The 15,428-nt window shown below is 46.1% G+C and overlaps 1 protein-coding gene across 1 annotated transcript; it reads left to right on the top strand.

Annotated features, from left to right (window-relative positions):
- Positions 1–248: 248 nt before the first annotated feature.
- Positions 249–15,412, top strand: LOC120829019 (mitochondrial intermediate peptidase-like). The gene is made up of 19 exons (XM_078108672.1): positions 249–865; positions 1,047–1,220; positions 1,541–1,629; positions 1,724–1,810; positions 1,925–1,988; positions 2,083–2,265; positions 2,800–2,956; positions 3,051–3,099; positions 3,618–3,678; positions 3,784–3,836; positions 5,192–5,345; positions 5,473–5,550; positions 5,642–5,849; positions 6,358–6,467; positions 6,558–6,632; positions 6,874–6,990; positions 9,789–9,910; positions 10,701–10,774; positions 14,909–15,412. Exons 1-19 carry the CDS (start codon positions 719–721, stop codon positions 15,007–15,009), a joined length of 2,103 nt encoding a protein of 700 aa, XP_077964798.1. The 5' UTR covers positions 249–718; the 3' UTR covers positions 15,010–15,412.
- Positions 15,413–15,428: the final 16 nt, after the last annotated feature.

Genomic DNA, 15,428 nt, shown 5'->3' with positions numbered 1-15,428 from the left:
ACTGTTTTCAAGCAATGAAATGACAAAACAATAGATTTCTCTATAAATCAATTATCAGCTTCCAGATGAAATGAAAAACGATTAACGATTTCCTAAGCTTTCTTTATTATCCTTAATTTTTCCATTGTATATTTTGTTTAGTCAAATATAATTGTCATATGGCATACAACTCTTCAGTTAAACGGCAGATTCAATGACTTGTATTTATGATGCAAGTGATGCGAAGAATTAACCAACGGCGCTTTTTTGTGACGTCATCGTGTAAAGATTTTTAGTAGTTGGTCGCACTTTCGATACATCTGTCTTACCTTTTTATTATTATTGTTAGTTATCAACATTATACGAATCTAACACGATTACGCATGAGACACGTATTTACATTTGGTATGAAGATTAAAAAATATATATATATTCATAAAAATAAATCACGAAAATACCACCTGCTGCAGTCATCTTGGGTTAGATAGTCATTGAGCTAACATGTGAGCTGTTGTCTTTACAGGTAACGTTACACCTCTTAATACGTTTCAGTTAGGCCTGAATTAAAGACAAACGGTTAGAATATATTAACGAACATCAGTCTTTGACACTTCCGGCTTTTGAAAACGGGCTAACGTTTGAAGGTAATACATTAGCATGTCCTCTGTCAGCCCCTGTCAGAACTACAAGTCTCAGTAGACGTTTGCAGGGCAGCAGATAACTCAACTTACAGCACGACATGGCTGCGTGCAAAAGCTTGCTTCACTTTGTCAAGCACCGTAGCTTATGGACGCACGTTCGGAGGAATGTCACGACGTGGTCGCCTGTTGGAGCTGCTTTCAATGCAAAACATCACAAACGACTGAACGTGTTGGAGAAAAACGTGGTTCGTATTTGTCTCAAACATGTCTGCTAGGCTAACACACCGCTACATTAGTGAACAGCTTTTTATTTAAATAGCGTGACTAGAGACATCCGATCATGTTTCCAAAAACATCGTCATTCCCTCTGTGTGTGTGTGTGTGTGTGTGTGTGTGTGTGTGTGACCGTGTGACCTCTGGCTGCAGGGTTTGTTTGGGGTGCCAGAGCTCAGCTGTCCTGCAGGCTTCAAGGCTGCCACAGAAACCGCTCTGAAGAACACACAGCGTCTGGTGGACAGAGCCTGTTCCGGTCCTCCTGGAGTCCAGACCGTCGAGTCCTTCGACCAACTCTCTGATACTTTGTGCAAAGTGGCCGATCTGGTGAGATAAACCCCTGGAGATGTGCATTCCTGTAGACCGTTGTTGTTGTGCATGATGTGCACCGTGGCTCACGGAGTAGTTAGGGTCCGCCGGGAGACGCAGGTTTGGCGTTTCGAACTCCTGCTGCTCCATGTCCCATGTCAAAGTGTCCCTGAGCAAGACATCCAACGGCAGACCACTGTTCCCACTGTGTGGGATGATTTAAATGCAGAGAACAATTTCCTGTATGTGCAAAATAATACTTAATATAATAAATAAAAATGTCTTCTTCGAGAGAGAGAGAGTTGTGCGCCGACTGTCGTTTTTTAATTCTTTTGCAGGCGGACTTTATTAAAGTGGCCCATCCAGATCCGGTGTTTCGCGAGGCCGCAGAGAAGGCCTGCATAGAGATCGGCACGGTCGTGGAGAAGTAAGGGCCACCGTGGACAAAAAAAAAAACCCTCGCACACTTCTAGCTTCTGATCTAAAAGGAAACCTGTACAATATGAATGGATTTGTTTCAGGCTGAACACCAATGTTGATCTGTGCAAGAGCCTAAAAATATTGCTTGAGAACCCGGAGATTGTGGCTCAGTTGGACCCTGATACGAGGTAATTTTGCCATCCTCTCATTTGGTGTCTGTACGAAGGATTAATTGTTCACCACTTTCCATAATTCCGTAGATGTCTATTGATAAGTTATTGATTGATTTCGGCCTTCTCCAGACGAGTGGCGGAGCTGTTTCTGTTCGACTTTGAAATCAGTGGAATTCATCTGGATGACAAACTGGTGAGGTGTTCAAACTATGTAACAAGTAATCAATAATGTAATCATATACTGTTCAATGGCGTTAACCCAAACTTTGCTGCTCCTTTGTCTGCAGAGGAAAGAGGCGGTCGCCCTCCACGTAAAGCTGTTGGATCTGAACAACGAGTTTCTGGTCGGCTCTCACCAGCCGAACAGAATCGCGAGGTCGGCCATTCCCGAACATCTGCACCTGCACTTTGCAGACGAAGGAAGCTTCATTCAAGTTGGGGGATTACACGCAGATTCCCCCGATGACTTGGTAAGCGCCTTGTTGGCTCTGGGTCATCAGAGAGCAGTTCACGCCTTTGGTCACCAGATGGCACTGTTGGCATATATTGGATTACGGGAATTCTGAAAATTATAGTATAGTCAATATTTTCCAGACTAATGATGAAACGAACGCTTTCAAAACAACAAAAGGGAAGTTTGAAGGCATTTTTTAATGAAATATTGGCTCCTCCTTTCTGTCTGCATTTACTGGAGGTAGCTATACCTCCTATAGCTAATTGTTCAAATCTCGATTTCAATATTTATATTAATTTCAGATCTTTAAGTTTTATGTTACAAGAATAGTCTTTATTGATGTCAACGGTTTTTCTCCCATGAAGGAGGCTTAAGGCATCATCACGACAAAAATTAAAGCCAAGAGCGATTTGACACGGAAGTATATTGAAGACAAAAGACAAAATAACTACAACAATCTCACACAGATATGTAGAACATATGCCCGTCCAAACAGCTGATGGTCCGTGCCGTGTGGTGACTTTTCCTCTTTATTCTCTTCCACTTGTAGGTGCGAGAAATCGCCTACAGGATTTTCCTCTACCCGAATGCCGATCTGATGGAGTGCCTGGAAGAGCTGCTGAAGTGCAGATACAAACTGGCCACTCTGGTGGGCTACGAGTCGTACGGACACCGAGCCCTGAAGGGAACCATGGCCAAGACGCCAGGTGCAACAGGAATTGTTTTTCGGAGTTGCCGTTGTAGTTCGTTTGGCGACTGCAGACTAACGTGCTGCGGCTTCGTGTGTATTTCTGTTTGCAGAGACGGTGATGAGCTTCCTCCAGTTGTTAACAGACAAGCTGTCGGACAGGTATGAGGTCAACGGGCCGCTCCATGCTTCTTTTTTTAATAATTTCATGTATTTAATATTCCATTAAGTCTTTTGTGTCATTCAGGATTGTGCTCATAGTTGACTTTAAGTTGAGTCCATGTTATCTAAATGACCCACAGACTTTATTTATTTTTAGTTCTCGTCTTGTTTCTACTGTTGATGTCTTGTTTTGCTCCACCCACTCTCGCCTGCTCACATTAATGCGTCTTCTTTTAAGTCCCTCACGTGGACTCTCGTCTACGTCGCCTTTCGGTAATCCCCAACAGCCCGAAAATATGCAGCCGGGTGCACCTGAGTCTCTAAATCACCCACAAGCACAAGTGTGAGCCCGTTGGGCCGGCAGCCGGTCCAGGGTGTTTCCTTGCCTTAAGCCAAGTGCATGCTGGGATAGGATAGGTCCCTCCCAGCCTTTGACCCTGAGCAGAGATAAATGGTTAAAGACTGGAATGAAGGCCTCAAGGCAAAGAGCTCTGAGCCGTTTCTCTTTTATCTCACAGAACGGCCAAAGACTTCACGATGCTGAGGAACATGAAGAAAAAACTCAACCCCCAAAATTCTGTGAGTGAGCTTTTATTTTTGTTGTTGTTTTTTTGAGATACATTTGTGTATCTATTTGATATAGAACTACGATTCAGTGTGTTCTTTTATTTGATTGTTTCACAGGAGCTCATGCCGTGGGATCATCCGTACCTCAGTGGGGTCTTGCGTGCCGAAAGGTGAGTTTTTTTTGCCTCATTTGAACTAAGTCACCTTAGTCAGTATCTCTAGATGTTTTCTTCATACGGGATAGGTATTGTACCTCTGTATTTGCATATTTCACAGAGGTGGGAGCTGTTTCGGGGTTTCGGCCCTTGCTCACAGGCTCCAGGTGTTCTAAAAGGACAGCGGTGTGGGAGTTGTCCGTGTTCTCTTTCTAATCAAGGACAATATGATCCGGTGTAATCTTCCTCTTTAGCCTCCCGGGTTTGAAGCTGTAGCATTTTGGAGAATTTATGTTTAGGCCTCAAACCCCAGTGTTTGTTTTGGGCTCAGCATTACATTCCACACACGGCAAAGTTATTGTGGTCAAATTATGTTCCAGTTTCTTCTCTTTCTTTTCCTTTTATTATTCTTACTCTTTGACTTATTTGACTTTGAACAATGGACCAAAAGTGATTATTTTGGGATTTGAAGAATATTGTTCAATGCACAACTTCTACTTGTAGTAATTTAGTAAATAATAAATTACTAGTATTTCTTTGTCTATAAAACATGTGTTGTGTATGTGTTTCTTTTATAATGGCTGCACATTCATGTTACAAACTAAACAAAATAAGTATTGAGCTTTATAGATGTTCTCCAGCAGAACAAATTAAATAGTGTATCGGAGGGAGTTTATAAGTTCAGATGCAGAAATGTTACTGTTGATCTGTTTGGTCTTTTATAACAGCCAAACATTCACGTTTGTTCTGATGCATGACTTTGTAAATGGAAGTTCTCTGGACACACATCTGGATCACTTAAATTCCAACTTGTCAGTTGCCGTCATTACCAACAGCTGCTCCTATGTTCTAATAGGTTTCATCTTGTTCCTTTTTGTTAGAAAGATCCAGTACAGAGATAAGAGGAACTTAGACAGACGGGACGAGGAACAAAATGTGAGCGAGGCCCTGGGGACGTCAGTGCCTCCAAACGTTCTGCAGAGGTTCTGAACACATCTTTATTGCAGGCGTTATTGTTCCCTCATGTGTCCTTTTGGATTTAAGCAGCCAACAAATGGTCCGCGTGTGTTTGAGGCCGGTTTCCAGGGCGCAGCTCCTCCACTGCATTAGCAGACTAGATCTTCTAGTCTGCTAATGAAAGTCAGGATTGCATTAAAAAGGGTTTTCCCCTCCTTCCGCGCCGCACATTTTCACTCGTTAACGCGTTAATGTCTCCTCCTAAGAAACGCTACTCGGTCCCCCTCATCCAGTGTGCGTGTATCACTGGTTCGGTTTTGGTTTGGTTTGGTCGGTCTCTATCTGGACCTCCTCGGAGCAGCGTGAAGCCGGATCCGCCGGAAATGAAAATCCGTGTTCTTTTGCTCGCGCAGGTACAACATAGAGCCCAGTCTGTACAGTCCGTATCTGTCCCTGGGCGCCTGTATGGAGGGTCTGAACAACCTCTTCTCCGAGCTGTACGGCGTGTCCCTCGTGTCCCAGGACGCCAGTGCTGGAGAGGTCTGGAGCGAGGACGTCCGCAAGCTGGTAGAAAATGATATTGTTTGGAGTCTGTTCTACTTCTCCTTGTTCATTGAGTAGGAGTTTGTGGTAAGAAGGGGGGGGGATATTGCATCAAAGTGCTTTAACGCTGTGTGTTTGTGTGTGTTTGCAGGCTGTGGTACATGAGGCGGAGGGGTTAATGGGATACATCTACTGTGACTTCTTCCATCGGAAGGATAAACCCCATCAGGTGTGCACACACAGATCCACAATGTCTTCACAGGTTTTTGATTTGTTTCTCCTCTGAAAATAATCTCCTGGGTTTTTGGTTTTGTTTTCAGGACTGTCACTTCACCATCCGTGGTGGCCGCCAGTGCCAGGAAACGGGTCAGTACCAGCTCCCGGTCGTGGTGCTGATGTTGAGTTTGCCCCACCCGACCAAGAGGGCCCCCACCCTGCTCACCCCCGGCATGATGGAGAACCTCTTCCATGAGATGGGACACGCCATGCACTCCATGCTGGGACGCACACGCTACCAGCATGTGACCGGTGAGCACGGATGGGACACTTTAACAGCCAAACCTTCCCATGGGGAGGGTGAGTGGCCGCGCACAATGAAGATGCACCTCGTCCAGTTGGGTGTTATTCAAACGGAATAACAGCTGGATTGAAAGCAGAGAAGCGCTGTCATTCATCAGTGTCCCTGTCGGACGGAGCTGCTGGATTTCGTCTGTAATTCGCCAGTAATTCAAGATCCCCAAACTATTCACAAATAACAGTAGCTATTTAATCTACTTCAGTCTGCTTTTGGGATGGACGGCGTGTTTACAGCTGTTTAGACATGCTACTTTCATTGTAATCGTGTCTGAATCTCTGAATCTGTTTTTTTTATTTTTTATATCCGATGTTGTACTTCTAACATCTGTTGATGGTTAAAATGAGCGCTGAGCACATTACATCCGTGTCATTGGTCGGTTCCGGACTGATTCGGCTCTTCTTGTTTGAACGTTTGTCTTCTTGTATCTAAGCTCTTGACATCCTCCTCCCCCCTCCACAGGAACCAGATGTGCGACTGACTTCGCCGAAGTCCCGTCCATCCTCATGGAGTACTTTGCCACCGACTACCGAGTGGTCAGGCGGTTTGCACGCCACTACGAAACCGGACAGGTGCCCCCGAAACCCTCGGAACATCGTTGAGCCAATGAATGAAAAAAAACTCGTCTTACTGTCTGGTCTCTCCTGTCTTCGTCTCCTCAGCCTCTCCCGGAGACGATGGTGGCTCGTCTGTGTGAGTCCAAGAAGGTGTGCGGCGCCGCGGACACACAGCTACAGGTGGAATGACCTCACACACACACACACAGACACACACTACAATTATATCGGACTCTTTAAACAAATGCTCTCAGAAAGTTTGAGGGACGCTGGTTAGAGGTTAATTTAGTCTTTTTAGATATTGATACACACTTTTCAGTGGAAACTTTATTGCTTTTCTTTCATCATCAGGTTTGTACAAGCAGAACTGCGGATAGTAGGAACTGAATTATTATTGTTTTTGTTGTTGTTTCCTGTGCAGATCTTCTACGCCGTCCTGGACCAGATCTACCACAGCCAGCCCCAGAACCGCAGCACCACCGACGTCCTGAAGGAGATGCAGCAGAAGTTCTACGGCTTGCCTTATACGCCCAACACGGTACGTGTTGTGCCGTGCATCGCACCTTATTCGACTCCCTTTTTGGAGCCGCCCGTCCCCACGGATGTTGTGTGTCGGAGATCGATTACAGTCTTTGAGGTTTGATCATCTGGAGAAAGGTTCCCTCAAGACTCTCCTCCTCCCGCCGCTCAGTTGATCTCGGCACGGACACAACACACTCTTTCTCCTTCTCTTTCCTTTCTCTCTCTGGTTCTATATCTTTTACCGAGGCACGGCAGCGTTTAAGGGATTAAAGCCTTTCTGTTTTTTGAAGCCCTGCTGAAATAACAAAGCGGAGGCAAACTCTGAATGAGACATCCCTCGGGGAAGTATTCGAAACTCTCCCTCTCTCGGCCCTTTTAATGACGAAAGCTCTCAATTTCCCCACTTTTGCAGCTGCGGGCACGGAGGGAGAGATGATAATTTAGCCAGCAATGGCCTCCATCAAGGCTTTACTCTGGGCTGTAATTACGTGGGGTGCCATCAGGAATAGCGATTGCAGCACTGCTGTGTATTCTCTCTGAGGTCGTCCTAGCGCTCGCGTGCTGCTTTGTAGCTCCCGGGGTTCATGTCATATGGTCTGGTCCCCTTCTCAGGCCACAGTGAAGCACCTAACGGACACCTCGCGCCCCCCGCTAACCCACGGCGGGATCGCTTTCCCTCATCTGAACTCGGCAGGCAGGATGACCGGAGCGCTTTAGGTTTCTCGGATTGGATCATCGTTGGATCAGAGCGAGCGAAAACACATTTGTTTGGACACTTCAATGACTCTTATTTCAACTTTCAACCCCGTCTCTCCCCCCCCCCCTCGTCTTCATGGAAACTCGGCCCGGGAGAAGGTTTCCATGGCTACGAGGGCACTTTTGAGTGGCTAATAGGTTAAGGAGAGCACAGATTCTAAACATCAGGACGATGCTGACATGTGTGTGGTTTATAGAGCAGCGCTATCGTCTCCCTCCGCCTGGAGAGAGAAGATCAGCTGCGAGTAACACGGACCACATGCTCACCCTTGAGCCCAAGATAATATTTGGAATTTCTTTTCACAAAGCAAGATGTTCTGGTCCCTGTGTTGACATTTCCTTAATCTGCAAATCTTGGCTTGAATTTTTCACGATCTCATGAAAAAAAAAAAGAAAACGTAGGCACACTCCAGCACATTTTAATTCTCACTTTCCTCTGAAAACGCTCCCCGAAATAAACGGCGCGAGCCGACTTTAGACCGAACAAAGCGTCTCTTACAAGAGGGACGCCGTTAAAAGCCTTTTTTAAATCAGAAGGAAATCTCGCTCGCGTGTCGTCCACTCGCACAAGAGAGGAAACCTGAAGCTGTGTGGAAGATTAAAACATCACTTCAATGCCACGTATGAAACGGCTTTTATTTCTTTCCAGAATATGACAGTCGGCTCTCCCGAAGATTCAAAACCAGAGGCAAAAAAAGTCCACCATGAATATTCATTTGGAATATTGTGTTTTTCATGAATCGGGATGAATTCTTTGTCCACGTGTGAATTGACTTGAAGCACCAGACTTCTTCCTCTTATTAAAGTCTCCGCTTTCTACCGTAATGGTCTTCAATGCCGCCGGATCGCTCGGCTCCTTTTAAAAGCCTATTACACTTTATTTATGCAACTTGAAAGTGTTGGTGATATGCAGTTATCTGAATGGTCTATTTCCTGGAAGTGGACTTTTCGTGATGTTTTTCCACTTTGCAGTGTGAATTCTACCTTTTCGACCTCAGACATTTTATAGTGATACGTGAAGGTTTCGCAACACCAGCCTGTCGCTACGATCGCAAACTGATCTGGACTCCTCTCTCTGTTGAGCGATGGATCTCAATGAGGCCACACTAGTTGCTATTTTTAAAGTAACAATGGGTCCGAAAAGACTTTGCTCGTGCTGACGATCCAGAGAGAAATGCAACCCGACTCTGCTGCCCCCCCCCCCCTCAGCTCTTTTGAGTTCTGGCTTCTTTTGCTTCAGTGTTTTGTTACTTCACCGTCGGGTTGTTTGCCAGAAGCTTAACGCCAGTCGGTCCTCCTTTAAAAGACAAATTCAATAAACCTGAGTGACGACGTGTCTCCTTTTTCTAAACAACGTCCCCAACAAACCCACCGGACCCGATGCGCAACTCAGAATTCTGTGCATGTGCAAAGTTTAGTTTGGGTCACTTCAAACACCGTTTGTGTGTAATTTCTGTATAAACTCAGGGCGTAAGTTGTGTACTTGTATTTCACAATTCTGAATCCTATAAATGTTTGTTGTAAGTGTGTGTGGGGGGGCGGGGGCGGGGGGGGGGGCATCTGCACTCTTTTTATGATTTTGTTAACTGTGGCAGCTGCTGAATGTTTGAGTGTTTGCCAGCCGAATTCCCCCAGTGTCCCTGAGATCATAAAGGGTTTGTCTTTATAGATATGAACCCCCCCCCCCCCCCCCCCCCCCCCAACACACGCACACACAACCTATTGAGAGAAGGGGGCTTTTTCCCTTTTAGGAATTTCCATGCTGTGTCCTCTTACAGAAGGAGCAGACAGGATGTGATCTTACGTTTATGAGGAAAAGGTGTATTCCAACACTGTTATTGCCTCAGTAAAGACGGCGGATTATTGAGAAGACATCTCCATGTTGTTTTTTCTTTTACTGGATCTCTTATGAGCAGAAACATCTAAGGCCCCACTGCTCCCTCACACACCGATCGTTGATCCTTGATATCATCAGAGCTCTGCTGCCCGGTGCTGTTGATGTCCCGATTATTTTAAGATGTCCTGGCTTCATTTATTTGTTTATTCTGTCCTCCGTAGGCGTGGCAGCTGAGATTCAGCCACCTGATTGGCTACGGGGCCAAGTACTACTCCTACCTCATGTCCCGCGCCGTGGCCTCCATGGTGTGGAAGCAGTGCTTCGTCCAGGACCCTTTAAACAGGTGAGGCGGCTGGTCTGATAACAAAATGTCAGACTGAGCAGTGAGAAGGTTCAACTCCCTTCAACCAGCTAATCTGCTCAACTTCTTCCCTCAGAGGGGCTCGAGCTGGGATTTTCATTTTTATCTCATTTAAACTGTAGTCGTAGCCTAAAGACGTAGTCGTAACATTATGCAGGGAGTCATTTTGGGGACTATTGTTTGCCTTACTGAATTAAAAGGGAAAGGGTTTTATGACGTTCACTGTGAAGCTGCTGACCCAAACAAGCAGGACCAAAGTTGAACAGAAGTAAGAAGTCGTACTCTAGTTTGACGGATAAAATAAGTCATTTCATTTGATTGGAAAAAAAAAAAAAGAGAAATCATACTAGAAACTCAAGCATTGTAGTCAAAAAATAGTTCGTCATACTCAGAAAAAAATAATTGTGACATAGTTTTTAAAAAGAAAAGTCCTACTATAGCCTGTCGGGAATAAAGTCATACAATATTTGAGTCTAACCTTGCGTTCATGGGGAGAGACTCACACTCTCACATGGCGTAAAAGCATCACCCAGTATTGTAAACCGAGCCTCTTCTTCCTGATCTGCATCCAGCGGCGCTGGAGTTCCCTTCTGCCTCTTTTCTTTTCCACTGACATAGTTTCAGTTCCAGTAGCTGTCAGACCTCTTTTTTTTTTTCCTGCCACCTGCGTGTCTTCAGGAGACTCGACCTCGGCCTCCGAGGCGCAGCGGCAGTTCGTTGACGGCAGAATGTGTGTGTTTTGAAAGCCGTGTCTCTCTCCGTCTCCTGTCAGGGACATGGGGGAGCGCTACCGCCGGCAGATGCTGGCCCACGGAGGAGCCAAGGAGCCCATGCTGATGGTGGAAGGTAACTTACCGTGTTACTTTTTCCCCAAAATGCTATTTCTTTTCTTCTTCTTTTTTAATATTAACCCATAACATTCAAAAACGGTCCCTACGGTTTATGTGAGCATGTTTGTGTTCCACGGGAGCCTCGTATCCTTCAGTGCTCCTGATATTTCTGGGCTCTCGGCTGACCTTTTGACCCCAGAGCCTAAAGCCTAAACACTTCCCAACTCGTTGCAAGTATACTTACTAATATCACAGAGGAAGAAGAATAAATAGATTACATTTTAAATGCAGAAGCAGCTGTGAGTCCGTTTGTCTGGTTGCAGGTTTTTTTTCAGGTCTTTGCAGCTGCTGCTGTCGAGCTTGAGCTCCCGCAATGGAACCCATCAACCAATTTCACACACGTCCCCATGTTTCTGATCTGTTTAGGACAGTAACCCAGGAACACAGACAAACTGTGTGGAACTGTGGGACAAATTGTTGAGTCGGCTTTTTTTTTTTTTTTAGCGACCGCACGTTTTTCATCTTAGTTCCAACCCTTTTCTGAGGTCAGTTACAGGATCTGCTTGAAAAAAAGAAAGAATGATGCTGCCTTTTTTTATTTTTTTTTATTATTTTTTTTAGCACAAAAAATCCAGAAGTCGGGAAATGCAGACTTTGGTGATTACAGGTTTCCACAATAAAACTGCTGACTCTGCAGTGTTAAAACACAGTGGTACATTCAACCAAACATTTTTCAGCAATGCGGCATCGCAGACCAGGTGGTCTGCCACGACCCGAAGCTTCTCTACTATGGGGTGTGTTACTTTTCAAGCAAAAAATGTCATTCTGAAATAACACATTGTAGAATTCTTACTGTATCGTCAAGTCCAGATCCGAGTTAATCAGTTGTCATTTTAGCAGAACCTGACGGACAAAAAAAGCAACCGCTTCCTCCTGTGGCTCTCGCCTCCCCTCACGTCCCCCTCCCCTCCCCTCCTCCCTCGTCCAGCAGCCACTGTGGCAGGTCTGCACGGGACAACGGGGGGCCCGAGGGATTAGCACTATCAGGTGACATTTGGGAGCGGGTCGCCTCCTTCAGACTGTCCCTTTGACAGCTTCTGGAATTCCAGCCGCCCACAGATCAAACCCTCGTTATTAGAGCCACTGTTCAATTAACTGTTGGTGAGCTGCCAATATTTGCTTTGATGGCTCCCGTTTGAAGTGAACGCTACTCTAATCATAGACCACCAGAGACATTTCTTTTTCTTTTTATCTGTTTTTTTTTTATGTCTGGAAAACCGCTCAAAGATAAACCGTCCTCATATTTAAAAAAAAAAAGGGCTCATCCAGCCGCTCTCGCCATTTTGGTGGCTACATATGTCCTCATAATTTACCCCAAGATCATGAAAGCCGCAGTCGGAGTTATAAAAGGACGTGGGGCATGTGCTGAAACATTTAGCTTTCCACTACTGCTCACTGTGGGGTTGAGAGGTTCAGAGCAACATCTTGAATTCCTGCTGGGAATGGAAAACCGTTTTGAGTAAGAACGTCCCTTTTTCTATCAAGTTTGGGCCTTTAGGGAGACCGGGCCTGGAGGAGGGATGCAGGCACTAGAGCCGACCCGTTTCACGTCGTTCCCTCCAACAAACTGTGCCACGTTTACCCTCTTTGGCGGAGGTGGTGGACGGAGCGAATCAGAGGCCACTCTTCATCTGCACAGCTGCCCTCCCACCACTGGATGTTTCCCAGGGGGGGAAGCACAAACCCGGGGTCCGAGGAAAAAGTGCGAGGAAAAAGTGTGAGTGGGCCTGAGCGAAAGGTGATCGTCGGACTGAACGGAGCCTCGGCCGCCGCCACAGAACTTCACGGATGGGATGTGGGGCCACGTTCATCATTTAAAGCTCTTAGGCGATGACATGATTTGTGGTGAAAATGATTCTCAGTGAGCTACTTGGACGGATTCAAGTTCTGGCCTGATGATGATGATGATGCTGCTTGACGACAACGGATGGAACCTCTGGGTGGGAGTTGAGGCATTTAAGGCCACCACCTAAGGAGTGTGATGTATCCTCTGGCGAACACGGGCGGAATGAAGTAGAAGAGCAACATCGCTTCTTTGGCTAAAAATGTGTTTCTCAGTTGCAATAACCACACGTAGCGTTTGCGTGGGGGACCCGTTCTCCCGTTGAGGGGTCTGTGTACAGAGTTCACAGCGCTTTATCCTCGGTAACGTCGCAGGTTTTTTTTTTCCTTTTGTGAAGCCACTTGATCAACAAAGAGCCTCCCTGTGCGCTGTTTGTCGTCACCCTTGTCTCGCTTACTTTCTGGGCCCGTCTTAAGTGCTGTTTGTCGAAAAAGCTTCCTGAACTTCAAAGGCGTAATTACAGGGGCCCCCGGGCCGAGCTTTGCCTCCGGGTTCGACAGAAGGAACCGCTTTTTCACGTGTTTCCCGAAGGGTTACGAGCCGCGGCCGAGCGGCTTCTGAGGCAGCCAGCGACGCGCTCTCAGATGGCCGACTCTTAATAAGTGACTTGGAGCTCGGCGCAGTGAGAGCGCTTTATTCGTACGCCCGCAGAGTTCTTAAAAGGGGGCACAAATGTGGTGTGCTGCTGCTCGCCTGTGAGCGAGTTTAATCGTCCCATAAAAGTAACCAATTAAATGCTGAAAGAAGTGGACCAGTGGCTCCCGTGACACGCTAAGCGCTCTCATTGGTTAATGAAGGCGTCCAACGGTGGTGATTGGCGCTCCAGTAGCAGAACACGGCTGCTCAGCGAAGGCGTGAACGTGCGCGCTACGCCAATAAAGAAACGTATCGTTAAATTGTAATTTTATTGAAAATTCCTATTTGACTAATGACCAAAACCTTTAACCCCCCTCCCCACCCCCGGAAACAAATGGGTGTAATGTTTTGTGAATCTGTTCTTAAGAGAATGTAGGTCAGCAGAAACTTGACCCCCGTATTCTGTAAAGGGGAAAAAAAAAAAAAATCTGGGCGGCTCCTCGGATGTCTGATCGTTTGAAGCGGCAGTAGCTGCAGGCTGGGCAACAGTTTGAAAACATTTCCACTGAGTTCTCGTCCCCAGAGCGGTGATTAGCGAGGCTCCGTTTGACCGATACCCATCGCCCACCACCCTTCAGAGTAAATAAGTGACTCTGTGCCGGCACTGCTCCTTCTCCTCCGAGAGACGCGTCTGTTTGTTTGCGAGACGTAAGTGTGATTATAGAAAAATACTTTTCTATAATCGGCAGCTTCTTTTGCCGATCAAGAGGTCAGAAGCTGTAACGTATCTGAGCGCCGCCTCCTGAGCCGAGGTTCTGCACGGCCGTGCACACCGAGCAGAGCCGCTGTTTGGTCCGGCGAGCGTACGGGACAATCCTCTGTGTAGGGTCACTGTTTCTGTAGGAAAAGCGCGAGTACCTTCCTATTCTCCTGTGGAAATGGAGCCCTAAATAAATGGCATGGCAGGCCGTGGTGGTAGAGTGTGTGTGTGTGTGTGTGCGTGTGCGTGTGTGTGTGGACGGTTGACTGTCCATGTGTCAAGGATCGCTGCGTTAAAAACGGTTTTGCGTGTCCATTCATGCACGCTTATATGTGTGTGTGTGTGTGTGTTGGAGGTGACCCATGCAGGAAAGAGGAGGAGGGGGGTGGGGGCTATTTACATTGGCAGCTACACAAGGGGAAATGAACTGACTTCAAAGCGGGCGTGCAGCTGAATTGTAAAGCGAGCGAAGGAGTCCTCCACGCATGAGCTGGCGGACAGCTTCTCAAAACACACACACTGAAACGGGTGCTGCGGAGCAGACATTGTGTGTGTGTGTGTGTGTGTGTGTGTGTGTGTGTGTGTGTGTGTGTGTGTGTGTGTGTGTGTGTGTGTGTGTGTGTGTGTGTGTGTGTGTGTGTGTGTGTGTGAGATGTACGACCTCCTTCTGGGTTTCGTTGAAGATGTTGAACTTCACAGACTTTATGCCCGACATTCTGTTTACACAGAATGTGTCAAGAAAATATAAGAAAAAACGCTGTATTTAAATAGATGTATTACATTTTGCACTGATTGCACATCAAGTGACAAGAACCCCATGTTAAGAATAAGCCATCCTCAAAATGCACCTTGTTAAGTACACACACACACCTTCACCTTAAAACCTGCGGTTTGTTGTCTCCGTGGGACAGGGATGCTGCAGAGACGGCCCACCATGGAGGACTTTGTGGATGCGTTGGTGTCCGAGCTGAACCCCAACTTTGAAACCTTCATCATGGACTCCGAAAGCTGAAGATCTCTCCGTCGCCATGGAAACTGACGTGACCCTTTTTTTACAAGGCATCTTTACTTTTGTCTGTAAATAAACATCGCCGGGCTCTTAAAGTCACATTGACTTGTTTTGATAAAGTTTGTTAATTTTGCTGTTTTAAATAATGATACATTAATGTTGTAAGAGTTTAAGTTGCTTCGTAAATAAAAAGAGGAATATTATGAACTGCATTCCATTTCCCAACAATCTGGACTCACTTTTAAGAGTTTTTAAAAATGTAATGTAACAAGCCACTATGAATTTCATTAAATGACTCATTTTGTGGTCAGTTTGAAATCCAAAGAAGTTCTAAAAAAGACAACGCTTTGTTATAAGGCTGCAATTGATTTTTTTTTTGTCTATTAAAAACCAGAAAAATAAGAAATGATTCTTCAGTCGGA

The sequence above is a fragment of the Gasterosteus aculeatus genome, chromosome 1 (genome assembly GCF_964276395.1).
Source record: "Gasterosteus aculeatus chromosome 1, fGasAcu3.hap1.1, whole genome shotgun sequence".
Classification (NCBI taxonomy): domain Eukaryota; kingdom Metazoa; phylum Chordata; class Actinopteri; order Perciformes; family Gasterosteidae; genus Gasterosteus; species Gasterosteus aculeatus.
Note: the sequence above shows the minus strand (reverse complement) of the source record. Positions and strands in the feature narration are given on the sequence as shown.